The 26007-nt window shown below is 37.8% G+C and overlaps 1 protein-coding gene across 2 annotated transcripts in view; it reads right to left on the bottom strand.

The window, feature by feature from the left end:
- Positions 1-3191: 3191 nt before the first annotated feature.
- The window catches only part of GALNT7 (polypeptide N-acetylgalactosaminyltransferase 7), a 146703-nt gene continuing 123887 nt past the window's right edge, over positions 3192-26007 (bottom strand). The window contains exons 6-12 of one of the 2 annotated variants that reach the window (XM_019440996.2): positions 24362-24544; positions 21453-21570; positions 19595-19717; positions 13429-13647; positions 10231-10329; positions 9184-9312; positions 3192-5655 (exon numbers count right to left, since the gene is read on the bottom strand). In XM_019440996.2, the coding sequence (XP_019296541.1) occupies positions 5518-5655; positions 9184-9312; positions 10231-10329; positions 13429-13647; positions 19595-19717; positions 21453-21570; positions 24362-24544 (1009 nt within the window). In that variant the 3' untranslated portion in view covers positions 3192-5517. Of the gene's footprint in view, positions 5656-9183; positions 9313-10230; positions 10330-13428; positions 13648-19594; positions 19718-21452; positions 21571-24361; positions 24545-24686; positions 24870-26007 lie in introns of both variants that reach the window. The other variant, XM_019440997.2, reaches the window with a different exon arrangement.

Here is a 26007-nt window from a genome sequence, read left to right on the forward strand (position 1 = left end):
CTTTGCTTGTTTCTTAAATTCCACATGAGTGAGATCACATGGTATTTGTCTCTGACTTATTTTGCTTAGCATTATACTCTCTAGCTCTATCCATGTTGTTGCAAATGGCAAGGTTTCATTATTTTTTATGGCTGGGTAATATTCCATTATGTAAGTGCCACATCTTTATCCAATTGTCTACAAAAGGCCACTTGGGCTACTTCTGTATCTTTGCTGTTGTCAATGCTGCAATAAATATGGGGGTGCATCTATCCGTTTGAATTAGTGTTTTTGTATTTTTCTGGGTAAATACCTAGTAATGCAATTACCGGATCATAGGGTAGTTCTATTTTAAATTTTTCCAGGAACCCAGTTCTGAGATTTTTGACACTCAAGGTAGAGAGAAAAACGTTACATGGAAAACAAATTCCTCCCACGTGGTTCTGGAGGTACTGATACTGGAGTTATGTCCTTGCCTTTATGTCCTTATGTCCTTGACTCCCAATACTAAATTTGAGCTTGGACAAGTTATTTAATCTATCACATATAGATGTGTGACTTCCTGTTTCAGTTGCTTTTGATTTTACGAAAGTGTTTGCTGATGTCTTGGGAATTGCCTTTTTCACTTAACATTATCTTACTGACTTGTTTATAGTTACTTCATTCAGATTCATTGCTGTGTAATGTTGATGGGTATTTAGGTTGTTCTTGGAGGTTTTGCTATTGTAAATGGCAGTGCTTTAAAAATTCCTGTACCAGTCTCCTGGTATTCAAGTGCACTCCCTCCCCTCCAGTAACCTGCCCTGTAAATTCCAGCTGTCCCAGCAGCCCAACTCTATTATTTGCCTCTTCAGCTCAGCAATACCACCACTGTTTGCGCTCCACTTTCCTGTACCTTGATCACAAAAGTTCTCCAAGGCAGACAGACATGGTAAACCTAGTATTCACCTTGCATGTTTCCTTTCCCTTGAGTATCATAGTCTACTTTGCCTATTAACCAATTCCTCAAAACATGTCATGGCCAGAAATGGAAGTCTTTTCAGCTGTATTTTCTACTCAAAATTTTAGTTTTGTTTTTTTTCTATGTTTAAGCATTAACACAGTTGGGAGTTTATTTGGCCATGTGAAAAGTCCAAGAGAAATTTCATTCATTGAAAAAAAATTTTTTAATGTTTATTTATAAGAGAGACAGAGTGCAAGTGGGGGAGGGGCAGAGAGAGGGTGACACAGAATCCAAAGCAGGGTCCAGGATCTGAGCTGTCAGCAAGAGCCCAATGCATGGCTTGAACCCACGAACCGTGAGATCATGACCTGATCTGAAGTTGGACACTCAACCAACTGAGCCATCTAGGTGTCCTGAGAAATTTCATTTAAAGATAATTAAAGACTACATTATCCTAAACATGCTTCAAGACACACTTAGTTCTATCTGAGGGTTAAATTAGACCACTGAAAATTACATTTTACGCATGGAGGTGAGGTCAAGATCATTTTTTCCGGTATTGAGAAACCATTTACCCCCAACTTAAGAAGCAGCTTAACTAGTGAGCTTCATTTCTTCATTTGTAAAGTGTAAATGTTAGCTCCTATATGAAACACAGGTACACACAAATAGCCTTTATGTAGGGTTTTCAGTGTAGCTGTCTTCTGATTAAAAACAAATTTTAAGACTTTGAAGCCAGATAATAGCTAATGTTTATATTACCTTGACTGTATGCCAGGAACTGTCCAAACCACTTTATGTATGTTCATACAATCCTAATAAAATTCCTTGAAATAGGCACTGTTATTTTCCCCCATTTGCAAATGGGGAAATTGAGGCATAGATAATTTTCCAAGGTCATATGAGTAATTTGTAGTTGGACAGAGATTCAAAACAGACTGGTTATCATACTATATTCATTCAGATGAGCAGGTTGTAATATCGTTCTATTATGAAAATAAGGAACCTCCCATACCACCTCGGCTCAGATGTGAGGTCAAATATGGGCATTTCAAAATCTTAAAAATGAGAATTGCAAGGCAATTATTGGATTTAGCTTAGACTCAGTCCTTCCTTTAACCTCAATTCCAGGAATAGCGGTCCACAAAAATCATTCTCTGACTTCTGTCCATTTTCCTGCAACCAATTCTGATGAACGATATGCATTTTCATAGTGCTCGGTACTTTTTAAATCTGCTTTCACATGGATTAATTTTCACATACCCAAATGACTGGGCTACTAGGTATCTGGCGCAGGTCAAATATCTGTCATGTTTTCCATTGAATTATAAGTGGATTTTTTTTTCAATTACATTCTGTCCAGAAATGAAATATATTCCAAGATCCCCATGAGACTGTTTCTGAAAAAATAAATGAACTCCCATTAACTCCAGTCTGGTCCAATGTGACTTTTTAAAATTTCTATGGTATAGCAGCTGAGAATTAGAGGACGGGACAATAGCCAAGTCAATTGAGAGAAAGTTTCCCAAATGAACTCTACGACTTATTGGAATGTGAGCAGCCACATCCTCTTTTGAGATGTCGCCTGTTGTGCCAAAAGGTCCTATGGCCTATTTTTTGGTAGGCTTCACTTCTCTCTATACTCACTTATCTGTCACGTTGCAAAGAGTTTTGACTTAAAGAAATTTTTACTTTCAATAGGCAATCAGATAACAGAAAACACTGCCAAGAAAGATAGATGTTGCTGGGGTTTTTTATAATTGGATAAGTGATTTTTGTTTTAATTTTTAAAATATTTTTTATTTATTTTTGAGAGCGAGAGCAACAGCACAAGTGGGAGAGGGGCAGAGAGAAAGGGGGACACAGAATCCGAAGCAGGCTCCAGGCTCTGAGCTGTCAGCACAGAGCCCGATGTGGGGCTTGAACCCACAAATCGCGAGATCATGACCTGAGCCAAAGTTGGACGCTTAACTGACTGAACCACCCAGGCACCCTGGGTAAGTGACTTTAAAAAAAAACAAAAAAACTGCTATACATAGGCAACCAGAGGCGAAAATAAACCTTTGTTTCTTTCCTACAGATAGGTAAGCTCCGTGTATGCTAAGCACATTCTAAGCAGAATTATAACCAACATTCAAGCACATAGTCAACATATTACTATGGTATATATTTTAGCTATTATGTTAGTGTATCTGGTAAACAATAAAATAATTATTTCAAACATGCAGTGTTTGGATTTAGAAATGATTACAAATACTGAAAAAAACCATGGATTAAAATACAGTATTTTATTTTTTTCTCACCTAAAAAACAAGCAACCCAGAATTAAGATATACATAAACTTCTCAAATTTATCCCTAATAAAATTTGAATATTTATACAATTTCTACAGAAACATACAGTGTATCAAAATCTGCATAAATCAAATTTATAAAATGTGTAGAAATGCATAGTGATATTATCAACTTACAAAGCAAGGATATGGGAATTATTTCCAAAGCAGCCTACAGTAGAAAATAGTCCTATGGCAGCAGCTTCTGATGTTTTTCATGTTTGGTACAGTTTCTGATTTCAATATATAGAATCATTTTCATAGAGTATTAACGAATTGCACAAAGTACCCATTTAAAATTTACATGCACAGTTTATGTGCCACCTTTCTTAGGCCTATGCATAGTTAGCAAGGTTATAATCTATTCAACAAGGAAAATGGAGCCTATTTGCAGAGATACAAGTAATTGAAGTACCAATTGTCTTAGTTTCCTTTTTATAGTTGATTTCTTTTGCAATTATATAAGCATATATAAATGTATTCCTTTTTAAACATCCCTAGAGATGAATGAAAGTTAAAATGGTTGATCACAGATCAGTAGCAAAATACAAATTGACAATTCAAAATTATAAATAAAATTCCATTCAGGATGTTTAAATCTGACTCTCTAAATTTAAGAGCTAAGCTTGGAAGAAAGAAATCTGTAGGCTTTTCTTCTTTCCTTTTTTAAGCTGTAATTAAAAATAGTTCCCTCTGGCAGTAGTTTGTGAAATTCCTTTCATTGTAATGATATCATGATTACAGGATCAAAAATGCTTAATTTACTTGCCATTCCCCATTTCATCCTTTTTCTTTTTCTTTCTTTCTTTCCTTTTCTTTCTTTCTTTCTTTCTTTCTTTTTTTTTTTTTTAGCTCAATGTAGCATTTTAATCTTTTGGGTAACAAAAGACTATTTAGAAATTAAAACTGAATTGACCACTTGCACTGTTTGGTTTTCCTATAGTAAGTCTTATCTTAATAAATGTTTAAATCCAAACAAGTCTTCTTTTTCACTGGAGAAATACTAATAGGAATATGCCTCCTAAAAAAAATTAAGAAACACTAGAGAACCAAAACCTAACCTAACAGAAGTTCATATTTGTTAATGAACTGTATTTTTAAATAGATTTTAATTTAAAAAATGTGTAGGGAATTTCATTTGGATGAAGATATACATGAAACATCCATTCACTCTTGGCTTCATAGGTTGCACAGCTTAGGTTAATAATGCACAGGAGTTTTTGTAAGGCTTAATCTAAAAAGGGCTTGGAAATTCTTACGTTGGTCAGAATGAAACTCTGATGTGTTTACAGTGGTGTTTTGTTATTTTTGTTACCCCCATATTTCAAGATTTCGAAACTGAGAATTACTTATAGTTTTCTATAGTGACAGGTACTGGGGAAAAGTAAATCCCAGATGTCAGTGGACAATTTTTCTCTAGTTGGTAGACCCTCTTGACTGATCTTGGGAGTCAGTATCAACAGAGAGCATTGGGAATGCCAGCATGTAAGGAAGTTAATGCCATACAATCTTCAACCCTATGAAATAGCCTTGGGATGTTCCATACTGTCTTTTCTTTCTCAAGCCGCACAACATTCAATTTCAGAGCAAATGGTAGCATGTAAATTCATTTCTGAGTAATAAAAGTATTCCTCATACAGATGACAATTCCATCAATACCATCCTAAAAATTTCATCAAAAGCTCTTGAAATATATACTGAGAAATGAAAGAGGCACTAAATGTGTTGAAATTCACCTTTCAAAAAAGCAGCATGACTGTGAAGGAAGGCCACCTTGGCTAAGAACCTGTGGCAGTGCTTCATAAAGATGTAAAATTAAATAAAGACACAACAGGTTGATAATCACCAAGTTATATATGAAAGTCTGGTTACTCCAACCTTTTTTCAAGTGTGTTAAAGAAAAAAAAAAAATCAAACTGCCTTTCAGACCCCTGAGTGTAATCCCAAAGAAGACAACAATGCTTTTAACTCTGTTCTAATTAAAACAGAGCTAAATGCACAAATTACCAACATCATCTTAAAACAAAACAAAAAAAGATGTAAACATCTACAAAGTTTAAGGTAAAAGCAGTTTTGTAAACAGTAACTGCAGATGATAATGTTATTGTAAAATCACAGTTTATCAACATCCTTCAAACTGATCAGGAGGTTCTGGGTTTGGAGCTGTACAGAGTTAATAATAGTTGCAGCAGGTTTCAGGCGGTTTTCAGTCCTGTATAAATTTATGTGTCAGTAGGTAGGTTATTGGTTTCTTTTATTCTTTCTAAACACTATGGATGTTATTCATTTCCCACTTTTGAGTCATTTTACTGGAGTCACAATTGGAGATGAACACTTGATGTAGGATGTCTGAGCGATCTAAGCACTTTCCTGAAGGAATGTGAGTAAATCTGTGCAGGTTCTGGAAAACAAAGGAGAAAGGAGTTTTAAATGTGCACTTTTTTTGATATCACTGACATTAGAAGAGTCATTACCTGGCTTTCACAAGGAGATGGTTCTAGAAAATTGGACAGGCTTAAGCTAAACATACCTCAGACTTTGGAGTTTCCCTGATTGTCACTCTTCTAAGTCCTTTTATTGTTAAGTCATAATGTACTGCTGGTACCATAAATTCAATGGTATACAAACTTCTTCAGTTCCCATCCTGGCTAACGACAAAACTCTCCTTCGTGTCCTCAGGACAGAGGCCTTTCATGCTACACTTCCCTTCATTCATTCTGTTTGTAGCAGCAATTGAGGACTGATAGTTGCAAAGTCTCTGATCTATCTCCTTTCCCACACCCACTGCATATGCTTTAGTTTAGCCCTCATCATCTATTGTGCATTTCTTCAATATAACTCAGGGCTTTGCATACTGTAGTCCTCAGACTAAGACTGGGCCCGTAAGGTCAAAACTATTTTCATAATAACACAAAGACCCTATTTGCCTTTTCACTGCACTAACATTTATACTGATGGTGCAAAAGCAATGGCAGGTATAAGTGCTGGGGCCTTAGCATAAATCAAGCAGTGACATAAGTGTTCTAGTAGTCTCCTTATTCATGGCCATACATCCAAAGCTAAAAAAGAAAATGCTAGTTTTACTTCAGGATGTCTAATGATGAAACAGTAAAACGACTAAGTTTTATTAAATATTGACCCTTGAGTATACTTTTTTTAAATTTTTTTTTTCAACGTTTTTTATTTATTTTTGGGACAGAGAGAGACAGACAGAGCATGAACGGGGGAGGGGCAGAGAGAGGGAGACACAGAATCGGAAACCGGCTCCAGGCTCCGAGCCATCAGCCCAGAGCCCGACGCGGGGTTCGAACTCACGGACCGCGAGATCGTGACCCGGCTGAAGTCGGACGCTTAACCGACTGCGCCACCCAGGCGCCCCCCTTGAGTATACTTTTAAAAATATTCTGAGCTGAAATGGAAAATAGGCATAAAGCACTTCCGTATAGTGAAGTGCAATGGTTATCCTGAAGGAAAAGGAAAACACGTGGGCACTTGTTTGACCTGAGTATCCAACTAGCTGCTTTTTTCATGTAATGTCATTTTGACCTGAAAGGAAAACTCTAGACAAACTGTGATTATTCAAACTTGGGACTGGGTAGACATTTTCTGGACAATGAAGTAAGCCTGTCACTTAAAAAACAAAACATCTGACAGTATTTGTTGCCACTGATAGAATTTGAGGTTTAAGCAAAAATTAGAGTTGTGGAAAACGTGTACCCACCACCATGAACTTGACAGCTTTACCATGAAATCAGTGGTTATATCTGTGATTTTTTTTTGATACTGTATGATGAAATGTGTCAACATATGGAAGACCTACATAACTTGGTGAATCAATATTTTCCAAACAAGCAGTGCATGCGTGATATTACAAAAGCAGACATGGGTAAAATAGATTTTAATGTAATATAGGGCAAAATGTTCACTGATATGGTTTCAGAGTCTATGCTGCAAATGATCTTTAAGAAACTACCACTTATCTAGTTGTGGGGTGGCATCAAAGAACAGCTACAATGACCTGAAAAGCCTACTAAATGAACCCTCTCTTCTCCAGCTGCATGTTTGAGTCTGATTTTCCTCATATATACTTCAACTAAAACGATATATCACATCAAATTGAAGGTAGAAACAATATCAGCTGTCTTCTATTAAGCCAGACATTTAAAGGGATTTGAAAAACTATAAAGAAATGCCATTCTTCTCACTTTGTTGAAAAACTGTAATTTGTCATTCAAATTGTTTATATGAATATGTAGTAGGGTTATTATTACTTTTACATGAATGAAAACATACATACAAATACAACAAAAATACATACTTACAAAATTTGTCAGGTTTAATTTCCAACCAGAAAATATTGTTAGTTATAACCTAGATAAATAAAATCTGCGTGTGTGTGTGGGGGTCTCAATAATTTTCAAGAGTGTAGAGGGAATCTAGAGATCGGAAAGCTTGAGAACTGCTGACTGAGCTGATCTGCTTATCAGTCCATACTTTGCACAATGTTTCTAGAATTATTTTCCTAAAAGTATCCACTGTTTCCTATCACTGTGTTCCTCAAATAATGTCATTCACTTTCCAAAACTTACAAAGTGAAGTTGAATGTTCTTTCATGTGGACTCCAATTCAGGGATACCAAACTAAACATGATCCCTAGAGTTTTCTACAGTTTTACTCCATGCCTTTGTTCACCCAGTCTTCTTATTTATCCTCCATGAAAAGCCTTTTTATCTCTCAAGACCTGGAACAATAATACTTCCTATATGAAACTTGTCAGAGATAATTCCTCCTATTAATCTCTTCTTTGTTAACCTAAAATATATACATTCCATTTTTTATCCATTAAACTACTTTTGGATGGTAGTTTCTGGTCTGCTAGAGCCTTCTTTTACTATTTTACTAATACCATTTTACTAATACCCTATCATTTATTGCTATTATTCATCTTTGTGGAAACAAATGCTCTGTTCTTCAGGATTTATGTTCATGTTCTCCTTCCTAACTTGTTATAAGAAAAAAATCAGCAACTGACATATACTTACCACTTCATGGTAATTATCTGGGAATGATGATAACTGGGAATATTAAGCTGGGTCATAATACCATCACTACATAGCAAATAAGGGCTTGCCTAACAGACATGGTACGATAACAACTACTAACTGAGCAAATGAAGTTGAGAGTTGCCAGATTCTTTTGGTTTGGGGCAGCTTTCCCAACTTTGTGTTTCTCAATAAATTTAGTCAAGTCTAGACTCTGAAAATTATACATCAATCCATTAATAGGTTGGAATCTTCAACTTGGCAAAGAGCTTTGAATATTCACAGGTGAAAGAGCAAAACTGCTCCTGCAGTGTCAAGTGAATAACTAAACATGACCTTTAAGCAAGCAATAGGCAATATTTATCCAGTTGTGTTTAGCAAATAACGCTAATAAAGAGAGGTCACGAAGGCCCAGATTTCCAAGTGTTATTTGTTTGTCTCTATCTCCACCTGCTGGACAACATGAAATATAAATGCAATATTTTAAAAGATTTTATATACATATAATTTCAATTACATATGTAATTTTTAAATAATTTTACTTTAATGAATGACTCCTTTAGATTTAACAAATAAGATTTCGATATTAGAACAATGGTGATTACTGCCTCACAGAACAGATTTTTCCCGTGTTACTGAAATTAGCACTGGGTCTTCATAGACATTCTGTGACCTCATTACAGGACGTTATACCAGAGAATGAAAGTGATGCTTCATTATGGAACAAGGAGTCACTCAATGCTCAGGAAAACAAATGACTAACTAGAGGGAAATGCAAGTCAACCTGAATGCAGGTTTTAAGGTTTATACATCTAAATTTTGTATGGTAGATGTTATTAAAATGAAATCACAAATAATATCATTTCAGGAGTTGAAATGCACAATACCTTGAAGTACTGCCATTCCTTAAATTCATTTAGATTACAGTGTGTAATCATAATTTTTGATCCATCAGGCCCCTTTGTCAAACACTGGTCATATTGCATAAGTTGGTTAGCTTCGTTGATTCGAAAAAGCTATTAAAAAAAAAAAAAGAAATAAAGTAACAGAGGCACTTTCTCTTCTAACATACATTATTTTATTTTAAAGATTTCACTGTTAAGTAATCTCTACAACCAACGTGGGGCTCAAACTCACAACCCCGAGACCAAGCCTCTCATGCTGCACTGACTGAGCCAGCCAGGTGCCCCAGATATACATTATTTAAAAGAAAAAAAGAAAAGAATGAAAGAAAGAAAGAAAGAAAGAAAGAAAGAAAGAAAGAAAGAAAGAAAGAAACTTAACTCAAAATTAAATTCAGTGACTATCTTACTTTTCTATAATTTTTCTGTATGTTCAGAATTTTAAGTCCAGAGAGAAGAACTATATTCATTTTGATATTAACGAAGACTCCTATTAACACCTAAAGGATTATGTTCTTTAGCCTCTTGGATATAGAATGGGTCACTAACACATATTTATTATGTACCAACAATGTAAGCAGATGAAAAAGTAGAAACAGAGCTGATGACATTTCACAGTCTAAGTCAGAGACAAGAACAATACCCATATAAGGAAATAAAATATATTAGTGAAATATACTTACTGGCAGTAACATCCTAGCTTATAAGGGGGAAATGTGGAATACTGAAAAATATTTGCAAATAAAATTGTTCAGAGAGTTGGCTTACATGATTCTATACTCACACAGGAATATATTCTAATCTCTTATATCAGACATAAATTCTAGGTTCAGATTGGTTCTGTGAAAACCAATAATGCTGTCATCCTCCTCATCTAAATAAATGTTTTAGCACTGTCAATTTTTTTTATACAATGGTTTACTTTACCCAAACAAAATTATCAAATTAAAAAGCAAACTAAGCCCCGTGATCAGTAAGACATTCTGCTCCAATGCAGCAGACCTATAAAAACATAGAAATATGGTTATTTACCTGATTCCCTCCCATCCGGTGGCAGGGTCCTAGTTCAACAAAGCCTCCATTTGTTTTCCCCATGCTATCAATGCAGTAAACAGTTTCAAGGCCTCTGATCTACAAAAATGAACAAAGAGCCAAAGAGCAGGCAACAGGTTAGCTGTAATGCACTCTAGCTTCAGAGAAAGAGGGTTTCATGCTAAATACTGCTGTTCACGGTAGAAATCTGGGTGTGTGTAATGCCAGGTTTTGACGGTACTATCAGTCTTGGAGTAGTTTACAGCATACCAGTCATCTCTGAAATCGTTTATGATCTTGAAGTCAACACTGGAATGGGCTCATCCCAACTGTGGGCACTGGTCTATAGATTTTGATAAAATACCACAGAGGAAAGAAAATTAAAAAGATATCATTAAATACAATTCCAGATTCATGCTGATTCGTGTGGATGAGAAGCAAATAGAGTACAGTTACCTATTACCTCAGTGGTAAGAGACACTGGCCCAGAATTGAATATGTAAGGGAACTCTTCCAAATGGCTCTGTGACAATTTTGGCAGCTGTCTCCAAGGGGCCTAGGGAGCAAAGATTATGGCGAATGGGCCAGGCAGTAAGACTTTTCCCTGACAGTGAATAATGTAGGTGAGAAGCAAACGCAGGGGATCATCTTTGGGACGCACATTTTGTGTAAAAATCACCTTTTTTCCTTTCTTGGAAACACTATATATTCGTATCTCAATTATAAATTACTATAGTATTTGGATAAAATGTTAAAAAAAATGTTTATTCTTTCAGCAAATATTGACTGAGCACCTATGATGATGAGTGCTTTAGCAGATACAAGGAGAATCAAGTCATGGTCCAGGACCCTCATGTCCGTGAGAGACTGAAGGCTAAGTGTCAATCAGGATGGAGGGTTGGGCATGTGAAAAAAGGAGGCTCTTGCCCTGCCTGGAGGAACTCTAAAGACTGCCTCAAGGGGACATGCGGTCTAAACGGGTAGGGGTTTACCTTGCAAAATGGAAGGAATGCTGAGAAGTGAGGTGTAAGGTACAGGGGCCAGGATGGGGATAGGGTTTAGGGTGAAGCTATATTTGGGGGTGAACTTCTAAAGGGAGAACAGAAAATTTCATCTATCCATTCACTCATGTCTTTATTCATCAAATATTAAGTGACTACTGTGTCAGGCATGTGGCAGGCTCTGATACACCAGTGAGCAAAATAGATAAAAGGTCCTCGCCCCAGCGAACTTACATTCTAGGTAGGGAAAGAAACTATAAGCAAAAAACATAAACACGTTTGGAAGCAGTAAGTGCCATGGGGGAAAAGAAAAGAACAAGTTAAAGGTGGTGGCTAAGGCTGTTTGGGGACGGCAGGCAGATTCTCATTGAGAAGGTAACACAGTTTGCTATAATATGCTATGATAGAACATAGAGATGAAATAAAGAGTATGGGGAGGTACGTATTAAATCAAGATGTGCACAGCGTAAGTGTCGGTTTCTTTTATTCCCAAACTCTAAATGTCAGGGTTCCTTAGGGATGGATCCCATCTTCTTTTATCCATCTCTGTTTTCTCCCTAGGTGAGTTCATTCAGTTTCATGAGACAATCTACCCGCTGATGGCTCCAAATGTACATTGCCTCTTTTCTGGGCTTCAATATCACATAGTCTGTTATCTACTTGACAGCCGCACCTGGATGTCCAGTAGGCACTTCCCACAATCAGAAAGCCAATAAAGAACTTGCTATTCCCCCACGCTTCCCCCTCATCCCCTCCATCAGCATCCCAATCTCAGCTGCCACCGAATCAGCTACTCAAATAAAAAAACACAACTAGTCATCTTGGCCCTTATCCTTCACATACCCGTCTGTCAGCGATCTGCCTCCAGATGAATTATGTACCTTGCATTTGTCGGCTTGTCTCTGTTCCATTTTTGACATCCTCGTCTCAGCCACCATCGTCCTTTCTTACCAGAACTACTCTACTAGTTTCCTAATTGGCATCCTTGTTTCTACTCTAAATCCTCACAACAGGGTGATTAAAAAGCAAGGCATCAATCAACTTATGTTACCTGCTTAAAACCCTCCCACGGCTTCCCATACCTATAGGATAAAGGCCTCCCTCCTCATTAATCTCTTTTCTGATTATCATAAAGGCAAAGCATTTCCTGACTCAGAGCCTTCAACCTCACCATTTTCTTTACTTGGAACACTCCCTCCTGGCTCTCTGGTTGATCACTCAGATTTCAGATTAAATGTCACCTCTTCAAAGGTGGCTTCCTTAATCTGTCCCTAAATTCTCTTGACCGTCACCTGTTTATTTCCTTTGAGGGCCTTACCACCATCTGCCATTATCTTCTTTGTTTCCCTTTTGTTGTCTTTTTCCCCCCAAGGGGAAAGACCTGATGAAAGGGACCTGTTTGTCTTATGTCTACAAGAGTGACTGGTACATAGTAGGCCCTTGACCACTATTTGTTGAATACTTAATTACACAATGATACATAAGTTTGAAAGTTCATGGCATGTTTAATATACCCATGAGGCAGCAGCATTAGGCTCATGGGTGGGGGGACATGAGAAATGAGATTACAAATGCAAGTCTGAAGAAACAAAAAAATGACAACAGCAACCAATGCCTGACCTTACTTATTTTCAGTTACCATCAATCCATTCACTCATTTGACAAGCATTGTTTGAGTGTCTGTTGTGTATGGGGAGGTCTCTGTGTTAGTCCATTGGGACACAATGGTGAACCAGGTCCTGGGTCGAGAGACTGGCTGAGAGATAGGCAATTTTGAATGTTATGAGAACCCATGGAAAGATCCAGAACTCAGTTTTTCTGACAGAGTGGGGAAGGATAAGAGAGGCTTTTCAGAACTGGTGCTCTCTAAATTGCGAGCAATAGGGTAAGTTGGAATTGGTCAGGAAAAGGAGTCAGAGTGAGGGGCAGGGAAGTGGCAGAGGCTGCAGGGAGTGGACAGTGCTCCAGGATGGAGAGCCAGGAGTCCAAAAGCTGAGAGCAGGGGACACAGTGGTCAGGTGGTCAGGGGAGGTGTTAACAGTCTGGTAGAAAGGTGGGGGAGGACAGTTTTTAGAGAAACTTTTCCCCAAGAATTTTTCTCTTTCACTCACACATTTCCATCTTTCTCTGCCTTCTCCCAAACTCAAGTCTCCAAACATACATAGTTTTTGAGATCTGAATACCAGCTGGTACTTACTTCTCCCCATTCAACATTTTTGGGTGGCAAAGGGTAGTGTGAAGTTATGTCATAAGCTATTTCTTCCATGAACCATTTGAAACTTTTGCAGTTGTGATCCTCTCGAAATTTTTTCAGCTCAGATATATCCCCATATGCTAATGCCTTTGATTCAGGACGACTGGCATAGAAGTAGTCTTTATATTCATCCCACCACACCTCTACAACTCGAACATAATTCTGTGAAAAAGAAAAGATGATGAGAAAGGAAAAGATCTGCAATGCTGTCAGCAGCCCATCTTAGACACATTAAATATGACCAACGTATAATAAACTCATTTCAATAGGACCTGATATTTAATAAAACAAACGCAAGTGAGTTAACGACTCTAATATGTCAATTGCTAAGGGCAGAATGTGATGCATGTTCAACTAAGAAGTGATGGACACAGAATCTGACGTCACTGAGCTGTAAGATCGCATATTCTAAGATCATATATTCTATCCTGCTTTTAGAGGAAGAAGGTGAAGCCCAGAGAGGGTTTAGGGGAGGCTGGCGGAAAATGGGTGCTCCTTTGCTCAGAACAATCTCTTTCATTTAGAACCACACTACCAGCATGTGTAGGGAAAAGGCTCATTTCAGGAACCAGCGTGAAAAACAAGAGCTCTGTTGAATAAAACACATTTTGTTTGCAAGTGGCTTTTTTGGTCACATTATGACTGTACTAGAACCATTTTGCTATAACCCAGAATTTATAGGATACTTTCACCAGTTGATGCACTTTAAGGGAAAGCAACTAAAGAACAATAAAATAAGTTAATATTGTGATAACTGACAAAGATCTATCTGCTAAGGCTTAACTGAACAAATGCCTGTAGGCATGAACGTTGTAACAGATTGAGTACATTCTCAATCTAGTCCCTTGGTCTTGTACGTTATTCATCAGCATATTTTCTTTGTAAAAGGCCAGAGAGTAAGTACCTTTGGCATTGCAGGCCATACAGTTTCTGTAGCAACTACTCAGCCCTGTTGTACTGAGGAAGTAGCTGGAGACCATACGCACACAAAAGGATGCGGTGGTGCTCCAATAGCAATCACTTTATTTACTGAAAAGGGCTGGATTTGGCCTAAAGGCCATAGTTGCTGACCCCTGTGTTACATCAGGAGTAGAAAATACCTTGCGTTCAGACTAAAATTCTCCTAGGCTATAACTACCAAAAGGCGAACATGCTCCCACAGGCATGCTGTTGCAAAAGCCCATGGGTTCAAAAAAGTTTTAAATGTGTAATATTGCTGAATATGTTTAAAAAAATTTTTTTTTATTTATTCATTTTTGAGAGAGAAATAGCGCGAGTGGGGGAGGGGCAAAGGTGGGGGGGTTGCGGAGAGAGAATCGTAAGCAGGCTCTGCATTGTCAGCGCAGAGCCCAACACAGGGCTCGAACTCATGATACCGTGGGATCATACCTGAGCCAAAACCAAGAGTCGGATGCTTAATCGCGCAAGCCACCCAGGTGCCCCCATTGCTAAGTATTTTTAATTTTTGCAAATTCATCCAGAATTAGACACAGCCCGTGTCTAATGAACACGAAGCTAAATACTAATGAACACGAAGAATGAAACGTGCATACATAAGGTTATAGCAACACAAAGAAGGAGCATTTATTTGTTTGGGATGGAGAAATCCAGAGGGCCACCATGGAAGGGCACTGGACAGCTGTGTCTTGAAGGAGTGGTTAATTCTGTGTGAACGGTAGTCCGGGCAAAGAGGAACCCAAATGAAGTATGGCAAATCATGGTGCATTTGTAGTCCTAAAAGTAGTTTACCACAACTTACCTTGTGTTTTGCAAAAATTAAGGAGTTCATCTAGCAAAGCATTTAGATTCGTGACTGGTACATAATAAGTTGTCAAAAAGTGTTAGCTATGATTATTATTCTTTTCTAAAATTCTTTGAATTTTATCTTTTGGCTGACAGTCATCAAAAGGTTTTAAGCAGGTACAGGTATGAGATTTAATGATCAGGGGAACCACACTGGTGGTGAGTGGAAGACAGATTAAAGGGGATTGAGCCTGATGGTGGAGAGCCAAACAGGAGGCAATTCAATTATCTATATGGGAGAGATCTGAGGACCTGCACTAAGTATAGGAAGGAATGGATTTCGGAGATAATGTATGAGGTAGACTCTTCAGGGCTTGGTTCAGTGGGAGGGAAGGGAGGACTACCCCAACATGCCCTGTAAGTTTCATTTGTGGGCAAACAGAGAATATAGGAAAGGGAAATGCTTTTGAGAAAAAGTTAAAAAGTTCAGCTTTGACTCCATTGAGTTTGAAATGTCTGAGGGTCATCTGAGAACATAATTCTGAGAGGCAACTGACCATTAAAGTCTGAGGCTCAGAGAAGACACACGAGCTGAATAAGTCGACATAAACCATTATTAGCACACTGTGGTTGAAGTGGATGATGTTAAAGCTGGAGGGAAAAAAAGCACCTGGCACACTCTAGCACTCACTAAGTGTAGACTGAATGTTACATTTATCAGATAGTTTTTATGATATGTACAGTTCATTTTTAGAGTGGATAAATATTTCCCTCACATCTCTCTTCCTTGTAGCACAGGCCTTCATGAATCAATGTGATCTTTCATTCTTTGTGATTATGGGTCCAAATCCAAGGGCAAGTTCTTTCCTGTAATGCCAGTCAGGCCTGGTGTTAATATGGTGCCCTTTGCTTTAGCATGGACATTTTAATCTCATCTCCTATTCTGGCTGGGGCTCCCTTTGGCCATTTCTATGATAATTTGGCTGGTTAGAAAGCTTTGTTCATTCTTTAAGCCTTGTCATCTCTGCTTCGATTATCTATTTCCCTTTAAGGAACTATCCCAAGTTGCATCTGTAGCCAATAATAAACTTCCTTCTGACTTCCTTTTGACTTGGTTAGGGGCTCCAGAAAATGAATGGAATCAGAGTCCTATGCTCTTAGAATTTATGGAAACAGCACAATTAAAAAATCTTCAAAGTTGTTTGGTCGAGAATAAAGGACTTCATCTTCTTAGCCTCTGTGTGAAGCTTTTCTGGTTTGCCCCTGGTTTGAGGGACAAAAGATATTAATCTTTTGCAAGCACTGTTCAAAAATTTGATTTTGTTTACTATACAAACTTCTAACATGATTACTTTAATTTTTTTAAACAAAAATAATATTTTACTCAAGTGTGAATAATAGAAGCTGATATTTTCGTTTCAACTACTTTCCTACAGCGTGGTAGTCCTTTTTGAATTTATTTGAGATGTCTTTGTGGAGAGCATTCAATATAGAAATCTTAATCTGAGTGGGATACAATGAATAATCTTAAAAAATAATAAGATCCCTGACAAACATAGATACAAAGAGCCTCAACAAAATATCAGCAAGCTGAATTCAACAATACATTGGAACGATCATCCATGATGATTAAGTGGGATTTATTCTGGGGACGCAAGCATGGTTCAACATCCACAAATCAATCAATGTGATACACCACGTTAACAAAAAGAAGGATAAAAATCATATAATCACTTTAATGAATGCAGAAAAAGCATTTGATAAAATTCAACATTTATGATAAAAATTCTCAAGTGGGTATGTATAGAGGGAACATATTTCAACATAATGGAGACCCTATATGACAAGCCCATAAGTTAACATCATACTCAATGGTGAAAAGCCAAAAACTTTCCCTCTAAGATCTGAGACAAGGATGCCCACACTTGCCATTTTTAATCAATTTAGTATTGGAAGTCTTAGCCATGGCAATCAGACAAGAAAGAGACAAAAAAGCATCCAAATTGGAAAAGAAGTAACACTCATTATTTGCAGATGGCATGACACATTACATAGAAAACCATAAAAACTCTATCAAAAAGCATTAGAAGTAATAAATGAATTTAGTAAAGATGCAGGATACAAAATTAATACACATAAGTCTGTTGCATTTCCATAAGAAATTAAGGAAACGATCTCATCTATAATTGCATCAAAAAAAAATCTAGAAATAAATTTAAGGAGGTGAAAGACCTCCAAAAACTATAAGACACTGATGATTTTACCATATATTAACTAACTAGAATTTAAATAAAAACTTGAAATAAAAAAAAAAGACAAGACACCGATGAATGAAACTGAAGGCAACACAAATAAACGTAAAGATATACCACACTCATGGATTAGAAAAATCACTATTATTAAAATGTCCACACTACCCAAAGCAATTTACAGATTAAGTGCAATCTCTATCAAAATACCAATAGTATTTTTCATAGAATGAGAACAAATAATCCTAAAATTTGCATGGAACCACCAAAGACCCCAAATAACCAAAGCAATCTTGAGAAAGAGGAACAAACTGGGAGGTATCATGCTCCCTGACTGCAAACTACACTACAAAGTTACAATCAAAACAGTATGGTACTAGCACAAAAACAGATATAGACACCAATGGAACAGAATAGCGAGTCCAGAAATAAGCCTATGCTTATATGGTCAATTGATCTTTGACAAAGAAGGAAAAGGGGAAAAGACAGTTTTCTCAATGAATGTTGGGAATACTGACAGCTACCTGCAAAAGAATGAAACTGGGCCACTTTCTTACACCACACACAAAATAAACTCAAAATGACTAAAGACTTAAATGTAAGGCCTGAAACCATGACATTTCTAAGAAAACACAGGGCTAAGCTCTTGGACAATATTATTTTTGGATCTGTCTCCTCAGGCAGGTGCGACAAAAGAAAAATAGACAGATGGACTACATCAAACTAAAAAGGCTTTGTATAGTGAAGGAAACCATCAATAAAATGAAAAAGCATCCTACTGAATGGGAGGATATTTATTTGCGAACGATCCACTCAAACAGGGGTTAATAGCGAAAATATATAAAGAACTTACACAATTCAATATAAAAAAACAAACAGTCCAATTAAAAAATGGTCAGATGACCTGAACAGACATTTCTCCAAAGAAGACAAACAGGTGGTCAACAGACATATGAGAAGATATTCAACATAACTAATCATCAGGGAAACAAAACCACAATGAGATATCACCTCACACCTGTCAGAATGGCTCTTGTCAAGAAGACAAGAAATATCGAGTGTTGGTGAAGATATGAAGAAAAGGGAACCCTCATGTGGCTGTTTTCGAGAATGCAAACTGGTGTAGTTGCTGTGGAAAACAGTACAGAGATTCCTCAAAAAATTAAAAATAGAACTACTCTACAGCCTAGCAGTTCTACTTCTGAGTATTTACCCCCAAAACACAAAAACACTAATTCAAAAAGATATATGTGCCCCTATGTTCACTGCAGTATTATTTACAATACAATTTACAATTACAACAACCAAGATATGGAAACAACCTAAGTATCCATTGATAAAATTGATAAAGAAGATAGATGTGGGGTATATAGATATATTCTCTCTCTCCCCTCTCCCACACACAGGATGGAATATTACTCAGCCACAAAAAAGAATGAAATCTTGCTGTTTGTGAGACCATGGCTGGACCTAGATGGACAACATGGCTGGTGTTGTATGAAGTGAAATAAGTAAGGCAGAGAAAGACAAATACCATATGATTTCACTCCTCTGTGGGTTCTAAAAGACAAAGGAACAAACAAAGCAAAACAGAAAAACAGATTCATAGATACAGAGAACAAACTGATGATCACCAGAGGTGGAGGGCAGATGGGTGAAATAAGGGAAGGGGAAGCCTGTGTGTACAGCACAGGGAATATAGTTAATAATATTGTATTATTACAATATTATTGTAACAGATGGTAGCTGTTACAGATGGTGACAGATGGCAGCTAGACTTACTGTGGTGATCATTCCATAATATATATAATGCATAATGTATAATGTACATAAATGTTGAATGCCTGTGTATACCGGTAACTTATATAAAACAAATATATATAATATGTCAACCATACTTCAAATAAATACAAAACAAAACAAAACAAAACAAAACAATAAGGTGTTTCATGAATAAGTTCAGCTTAAATTAAAAGGGGGAACCAGCATGAGTGCTTAAACGATTTATCCCATTCAGGGAGCTGACATTTAAGTGACCACCACAGCATGTGGTACATAAATGTGCCACGTGTGGTGCAAAGTTCCCTAGGCTTCTCTCCTTTTACCCAAAGACTCACCTTCAGAGTTGGAGAAGACCCAACATAAATGGGCGGAGGATTCCCTTGCCAACCCTCAAGACGGTAGATGTGTCCAACGCGCGAACAAGGGACAAACAGTAATTTGCCGCCACACTGCCATATCTATCAGGGGAAAAAAAAAAAACACGTGCAAGTTGTTTCAAATGATAAAATATAGTTGAAAATTTGTCTTATCAAGGTAAATATAAAATCTAAATTAGATACAGTGTCCATGGGGAATTCATAAACTAAATAAGTCCTAAAGTGATTTGCTTGTTTTTCAAACTCTTATAATAACGAAGAATGCAGTCGGGAATGCAGTCACGTTCAGCCACTAAGGGCCTCTTGTGTACCTGCAGCTTTAAACACCCTTTCCCCAGCATAACCTTTCAAAGTCACGCAGATTCTTGACTCCTGATACTATTCACTGTTTCCACTGCTAATGTATTTCCCACCTGGGTGATTAGTATAATAACCTCCAAACTGGCTTCTTCACCTCCAGCTTCTCTCTACTCAATGCTATCCTTATTTATAGTAAGAGATTATTCTAGCTAAAGGGCAGCTTTGGGTCATGTTATTCCCTTGCTTAATATCTTCAATAGGTTGCCACTGCTTATCAAGTTCAGTAAAAATCTCTTGGCTCAGCATTAAAGGCTCTCTTCCATACAGTCCTAACATACTTGTCCACTTTATCTTCTTGGATGTCTTTCTCCATGCTGTCTGATTCTGCTAAACTGCTCCTGTTTCCTGAGTATAATCTTCATGTGCCCACTTTTGTACCTTTCCCCATTCTATTTGCTCCGAGGTCTCTCACCTCTCCTTTTATCTCTGCTTATCAATACCATGCCCGCCTTTCTAGTTTGCCTCAAATGGTACCTCCAGTAAGATGCTGTTTCATTTTGAAAATTTTTTATGTTTATTTTGAGAGAGAGAGAGAGCGAGAGCGAGCGAGCTAGGCAGGGGCAGAGAGAGGAGGAGAGAGAAATCCCAAGCAGGCTCCATGCTGCCAGCGCAGAGCCCGTCATGGGGCTTGAACTCATAAACCATGAGATCATGACCTGAGCTGAAACCAAGAGTTGGACGCTTAACCGACTGAGCCACCCAGGTGCCCCCACAATGCTGTTTCTTAATCATACCAATTGAATGCTCTTTACCTTCTCATCATATTATGAATTTGAGTACAATTCTAATCTCTTCTTATGAACTCTAAGTTCTTTGAGAGCAACGACTGAGTTGTTCTTCCGTCTCTGGACATTTAAGACAAGAGACAATAAATATCTATTTAACCCAGTTAAACCCAGTTACAGTTCTCTTTTGGGAAATGGGGGTGGGGATGGGTCGGAGCATGGAAGGTATCATTGTTCAAGGGCTGCCTCAGCAACAGGGCGGGTGCTGCAGGGAGGCAGCTCCAGGGTCAGTCTGAGGATGCAAAGTCATGGTTGGGATCGGTTTCTTTCCTGAATCATCATGTCCCATAGAGGTAAAGGGTAACTGTGTCAGTGGATGGTCAAATGTGGCTCCCATACAGTGCAGTTTCTCCAAAGGGCTTTTATAACAAACAAAGACTTTAATGCACAGAAAGCCTGGGGGGTGAGGTGGGGAGTGGGAGGAGGAGGTATTTTCATTTTTGAAGTTTGCTGGCCTCAATGTTGAGATGAGCCATATAAATATGCAACAAGTCTGGATTTTGCATTTTGCCCTATTTCCCCCCAAAGGCATGCATTTTTGTTAGTCATTCTTTATAATTCGGAGAAATGCATTAAATAGATCTTTTCCCAGAAAAACCAGCCTTATCTGAAAGTCACCAAAGTCAGTAATAACTACGTAGAAAACTGCATTTGTTTAAAGAAAACGTTACCTTGTATGAGATCTCAAAGTTTTCACCACCCCAAATCTGGAGACCTGGATCATACAGACCCAGTTCAAAGAAGAACTCTCTTTCAATGGCAAATAATCCACCAGCCATGGCAGGGGACCTAAGAAAAGAAACAGTGCAATAACTAATAAAGATAAATCCCAGAATCCCTTCACTAATAGACAACAAGCCTTTTTGGAACATAGTCTAAGTAATGCACAGAAGAGACAAAACTGATGGCCAAACATTAAGAAATTACAAAGCCTTCACAAAACAATCGGTTTATAATTCATTAATGAATTTACAATTTGTCTGAAATTCAATTGATAGTTCACTACAAATTAGGGCGTTGCATCATCTTGCCATTAGAGGGTGCCTTAGTTCCTTTGTTGGTTTAAAAATTAAGCCTTGAGAGTTAGTTAAGACAGAATTTTCTTTCACTCCTAAAAATCCCGAGCCATACAACCATGGCCTGCTAACTGCTCCTACAATGATTTATGAGTCATTCTAGGATGAGTGAAACCATAGACCATGGAAGTAGTCTGTCATTTTTTAATTTTATAGCTCAGGGGCATGCCAAATAAGGGTGTAAATCATTGTGGAACAGCCACAGTTCATTCAGAGTTTGCAAATGTAGCAAAGAAACGACACCAGGGAATTAGACATTAGCTATTTACTGTGTCAGGAGGCAGGAATGCAAAACGGTGATCTGCGGAGCTTCCTGAATGGAATCTTGAATTGGGCACTTCCTAGGGACGAGCCATTCTCATCACTAGAGCAAGTGATAAGGGGAATCATTTTCATCCTGTTCCCCACCCCCAATTAATTACTATGTACCATGGCTCTTAAGTAGACTCTCCGTCAGAGTACTTTCTTCCTCGCCACACCTGATATTTAATGTCACTAAATCCTACCGATTCTACCTTGAACATCTATCTTGAGCCCGTGTTCTACTTTCCAACATCACTGCTGCTTCCATCCTAGACCAAGCTACCACTGCTTGGACTGCTACGGGAACACCCCGACGGGGTCTTTTCTTCTATGCTGCCCCCATCCCAATCTAATCATACAGCAGGCAGAGTGGACTCAAGCTGGGCCCAGGTGATGCCAGACTCTCCCGAATCCTGAGTGGGCTTCCTCGTCCTGAGTTCTTCTTCACTGCTCTGCTCACATCTCCAACAAAACCAACTCTCTTCTATCTCAGGGGTTCACCTCTGCTGTTCGCTCTCCTGCAACGTTCTTCCTCTTTCTCCACAGGGCTGACGCCTCACCTTTCAAGCCTCAGCCTGCAGGGGGGCCTTTGCCAGGGAGGCTGTTCTGGCTCCTCCCGGCTGGATGAGGTTCTCCTTCCCGGAAGCTCCATGTACCCTGGGATTTTTCTTCACGTGACTTACTGCAGGTGCTGTTCCTGAGTTATTTGTGTAGTTATCTGTTTAATTTCCGTCTCACTCATTACATTTTAGGTGCCACGAGAGAATGTACTTTTTAAAAGTTTATCCCCGGAAAACAATGTCTGGCACATAGTAAGTACTCATTAAATATTTGTTGAGTGGATAAATAATAAATCAAGTAATACTTTCAATATGCATGGAAATCACATCAAGTGAAAGTCATTCTCTTATGCCTTCTCTTCTCAAGACATGCTGCCTAACCTGGTAATAAGCAGCACCAACATGTTCTTGGTTACTTCCTTGTCACATTTATTTAACTGTCGTTTACAATTATTATAACTATGCTTTTTTGATCTTTAAACATATCCCCACTTAGTATATCTTTTCAAATGCATCTTAACATGAAAACCACTTAAAAAAAATGTCTTTATTAGCTAAACCCAGGGAATGAGCAGAAATGTAAATATAATCATTACCCTTTATTTTTTACACCCAGAAGTATTCGTTAAATCAAGTGGGTAAGCAGTAAATTCCTGAATTGTTTCAAAACAGAACTTGAAAGAGAAATTTGGAAAGTGTCAAAGATTAAAATTCTATAATTTCCTTATGTTTGCCATCTCAGTATCTTGTATCACGGCATGCCCAGATCCCAGCAGCATTTGCATGACATTAGAAACACCTTCCCAAAAGAGTTCTAGCATCATCAGTAGTATAACAAGGAGAGAGAGACCAAAAGCAGAACCATAAGATCAGAAAAACAAAATTAGACACACTTAGAAGCCTCTGCTAACATCTGACCAAACATTTCATTTGGAGTCACTTTGAAGGACCGTAAAATGTTTCGGTTTAGAGACCAAACGAATAAAGCAGCAGAACTGTTCTATTTTATCCCGTAAGAAGGGACAAAAGCTGATTCTAGAATAAAGTTTCCTTTTAATCAAGTGCTCTTCTGAGAAGGAAGTGATAAAGGATTTCGTGTAATATTTTCCAAAGTCATGTATTTTTTTTTTTTATTCATCAGATTTAACCGGTACAAAATTAGTATTTACGAGTTAGCATACAAAACACAAAGAAGAAGAAAAAAAAAACCAAAGAAATCTCTTGCTATTTCTCTTTCATTGTTAACGCTACAACCAAGGGATCAAAGTGGACATAAAACCAGGATTGTAAGTAATTTATGCATTTTAAATTTACAGAATGAAATTATGGTCAAAAGAATAAAACTCGATGTCTAGTCTAATAGGAAAGGAGGGCTAAAGTTTTTTTCACTCGTATTCGCAACTAATGCCATATAACCTCCCCCTGCCATCCCCCCAAAAGTGGAGCTTGCATTTAGAGAAAAAAACAATTACAAAGTAGTAAAGGTGAATTCAAGCTTCAGAACTAATGTTAGGGGAAAAACTGTTACAGAATCTGAGACAGCACCTACAGTGTTAGTAACACATTTTTTAGCTTGGCAAAAGGTTAATAGGTTAGCAGCAACTGGAGAAAAGAAAAACATGTAAGTGATTTAGTGATTACCGATATGGTTCAGTTTTTGTCTTTCTCATTCTCTTCTCTCGAGGGGTCAGAGGCACCCGTTTCCAGAGCATACTCCAATCCCATGCTCCTCGGGCATACCCATCTTCGTCACCACCCCCTTGGGGTACAATTTCATATGTGTTGCCATTTATGACATCTATAATCGGCACAGTGCAAATGGTTCTGTATTGTGTTGATGATGGCAGCAAAGATGAAATGGAAGGTATGTATGGACCCACATATTTATACAAGTACATGGGGAAGGAAAAAAAAAAAAGTACTTAGATAGACATTCCACGTAAGAAAATAAAGTAGTAGTCTTTACCGATAAGGTTCAGTTTTATGTTTTCTTTTGGCCTTTTCCTTGTGGCTTAGAGGAATACGTTTCCATAGTAAACTCCAGTCCCAGGCCCCTCTGGCAAAACCATCTTCATCCCCACCTTGCTGTGGTTCAATGGAATAATCATTCCCATCTATGTAATCTATTAGAGGCACAGTACATGTAGTTCTGAAACATTTACAGAAAATGAAAAAGCATTTAAGAACCCAACACTGACTAGTTTAGCATGCCTAGCTGTATTATCTCTTTTTACTGTTGATTTTTTTCCCCCATTAGGGAACTTTAATATCTAATGGGAAACAGAAGTAAATCAATGTCTTTAAAAGTCAAGGAGCCCTTTTCTGTAACGGAAGGACACAGCAGATTTTTCCCTCAGCTTACAGACAAATGCTGAAGTTAATCATGTTTCCTCATATTTACTTTGGTCCTGTGGGCAATTTTCTCTTGGTGGTTTTGCATTATTTACAAAATTTTCTTGACTGTTATTTTCCTCCTTATACCTCCATTAAAAAAAAATGAATACAGGGGCGCCTGGGTGGCTCAGTCGGTTAAGCGTCCGACTTCGGCTCAGGTCATGCATGATCTCACAGTTCGTGAGTTCGAGCCCCTCGTCGGGCTCTGTGCTGACAGCTCAGAGCCTGGAGCCTGTTTCAGATTCTGTGTCTCCCTCTCTCTCTGCCCCTCCCCTGCTTATGCTCTGTTTCTCTGTCTCAAAAATAAACATTAAAAAACATTTTTTTAAATAAAAAAAATGAATATAAACGTGACTATGAGCGTGAATGTGAATGCGTGTGAGCGTGAATGTGTGTGAATGAGTGTGTGCATAGAGAAATAAAACCCACTATGTTCTTAGTGGTTCTCCCAACTTTCTGTTGCTTTCTATTCCTTTGGAAACAGTTACTATGAAAACCTGTTCCTGTTCCTTTACGTGATCTTCTTTTCCCTCTCCTTTTATTGCAATAAACAAAAAACACTGCCAAAAAGAAAAAACAAAATAACTGCTGTATTATATTCCTGCATTTTTTAAAAAAGAAGAGGGGAAAAAAACTCTTAAAAACCCTTAAAACTTGCTGACAAACTTAAGTAGTGGCCTGAGAACTTGGAGCAAAAAAAATATCTTATATTTGGGCTTCATAAAATGCTAGTTCTATACGACTAATTAGATGGAGGATCAAGTCTGCAAAGACAATTTGGCTTGTTTCAATAGTCATCCTATCAGAAAGGATTTTAACATGCAGTTCCCCAGAGATTACAGCTTTACATAACCATGTTAAGGTGCTTTTTAGATGTTTAGAAACCAAGGAAA

Source organism: Panthera pardus, unplaced genomic scaffold, assembly GCF_024362965.1.
Source record: "Panthera pardus isolate Hobbes unplaced genomic scaffold, ASM2436296v1 HiC_scaffold_13, whole genome shotgun sequence".
Taxonomy (NCBI): domain Eukaryota; kingdom Metazoa; phylum Chordata; class Mammalia; order Carnivora; family Felidae; genus Panthera; species Panthera pardus.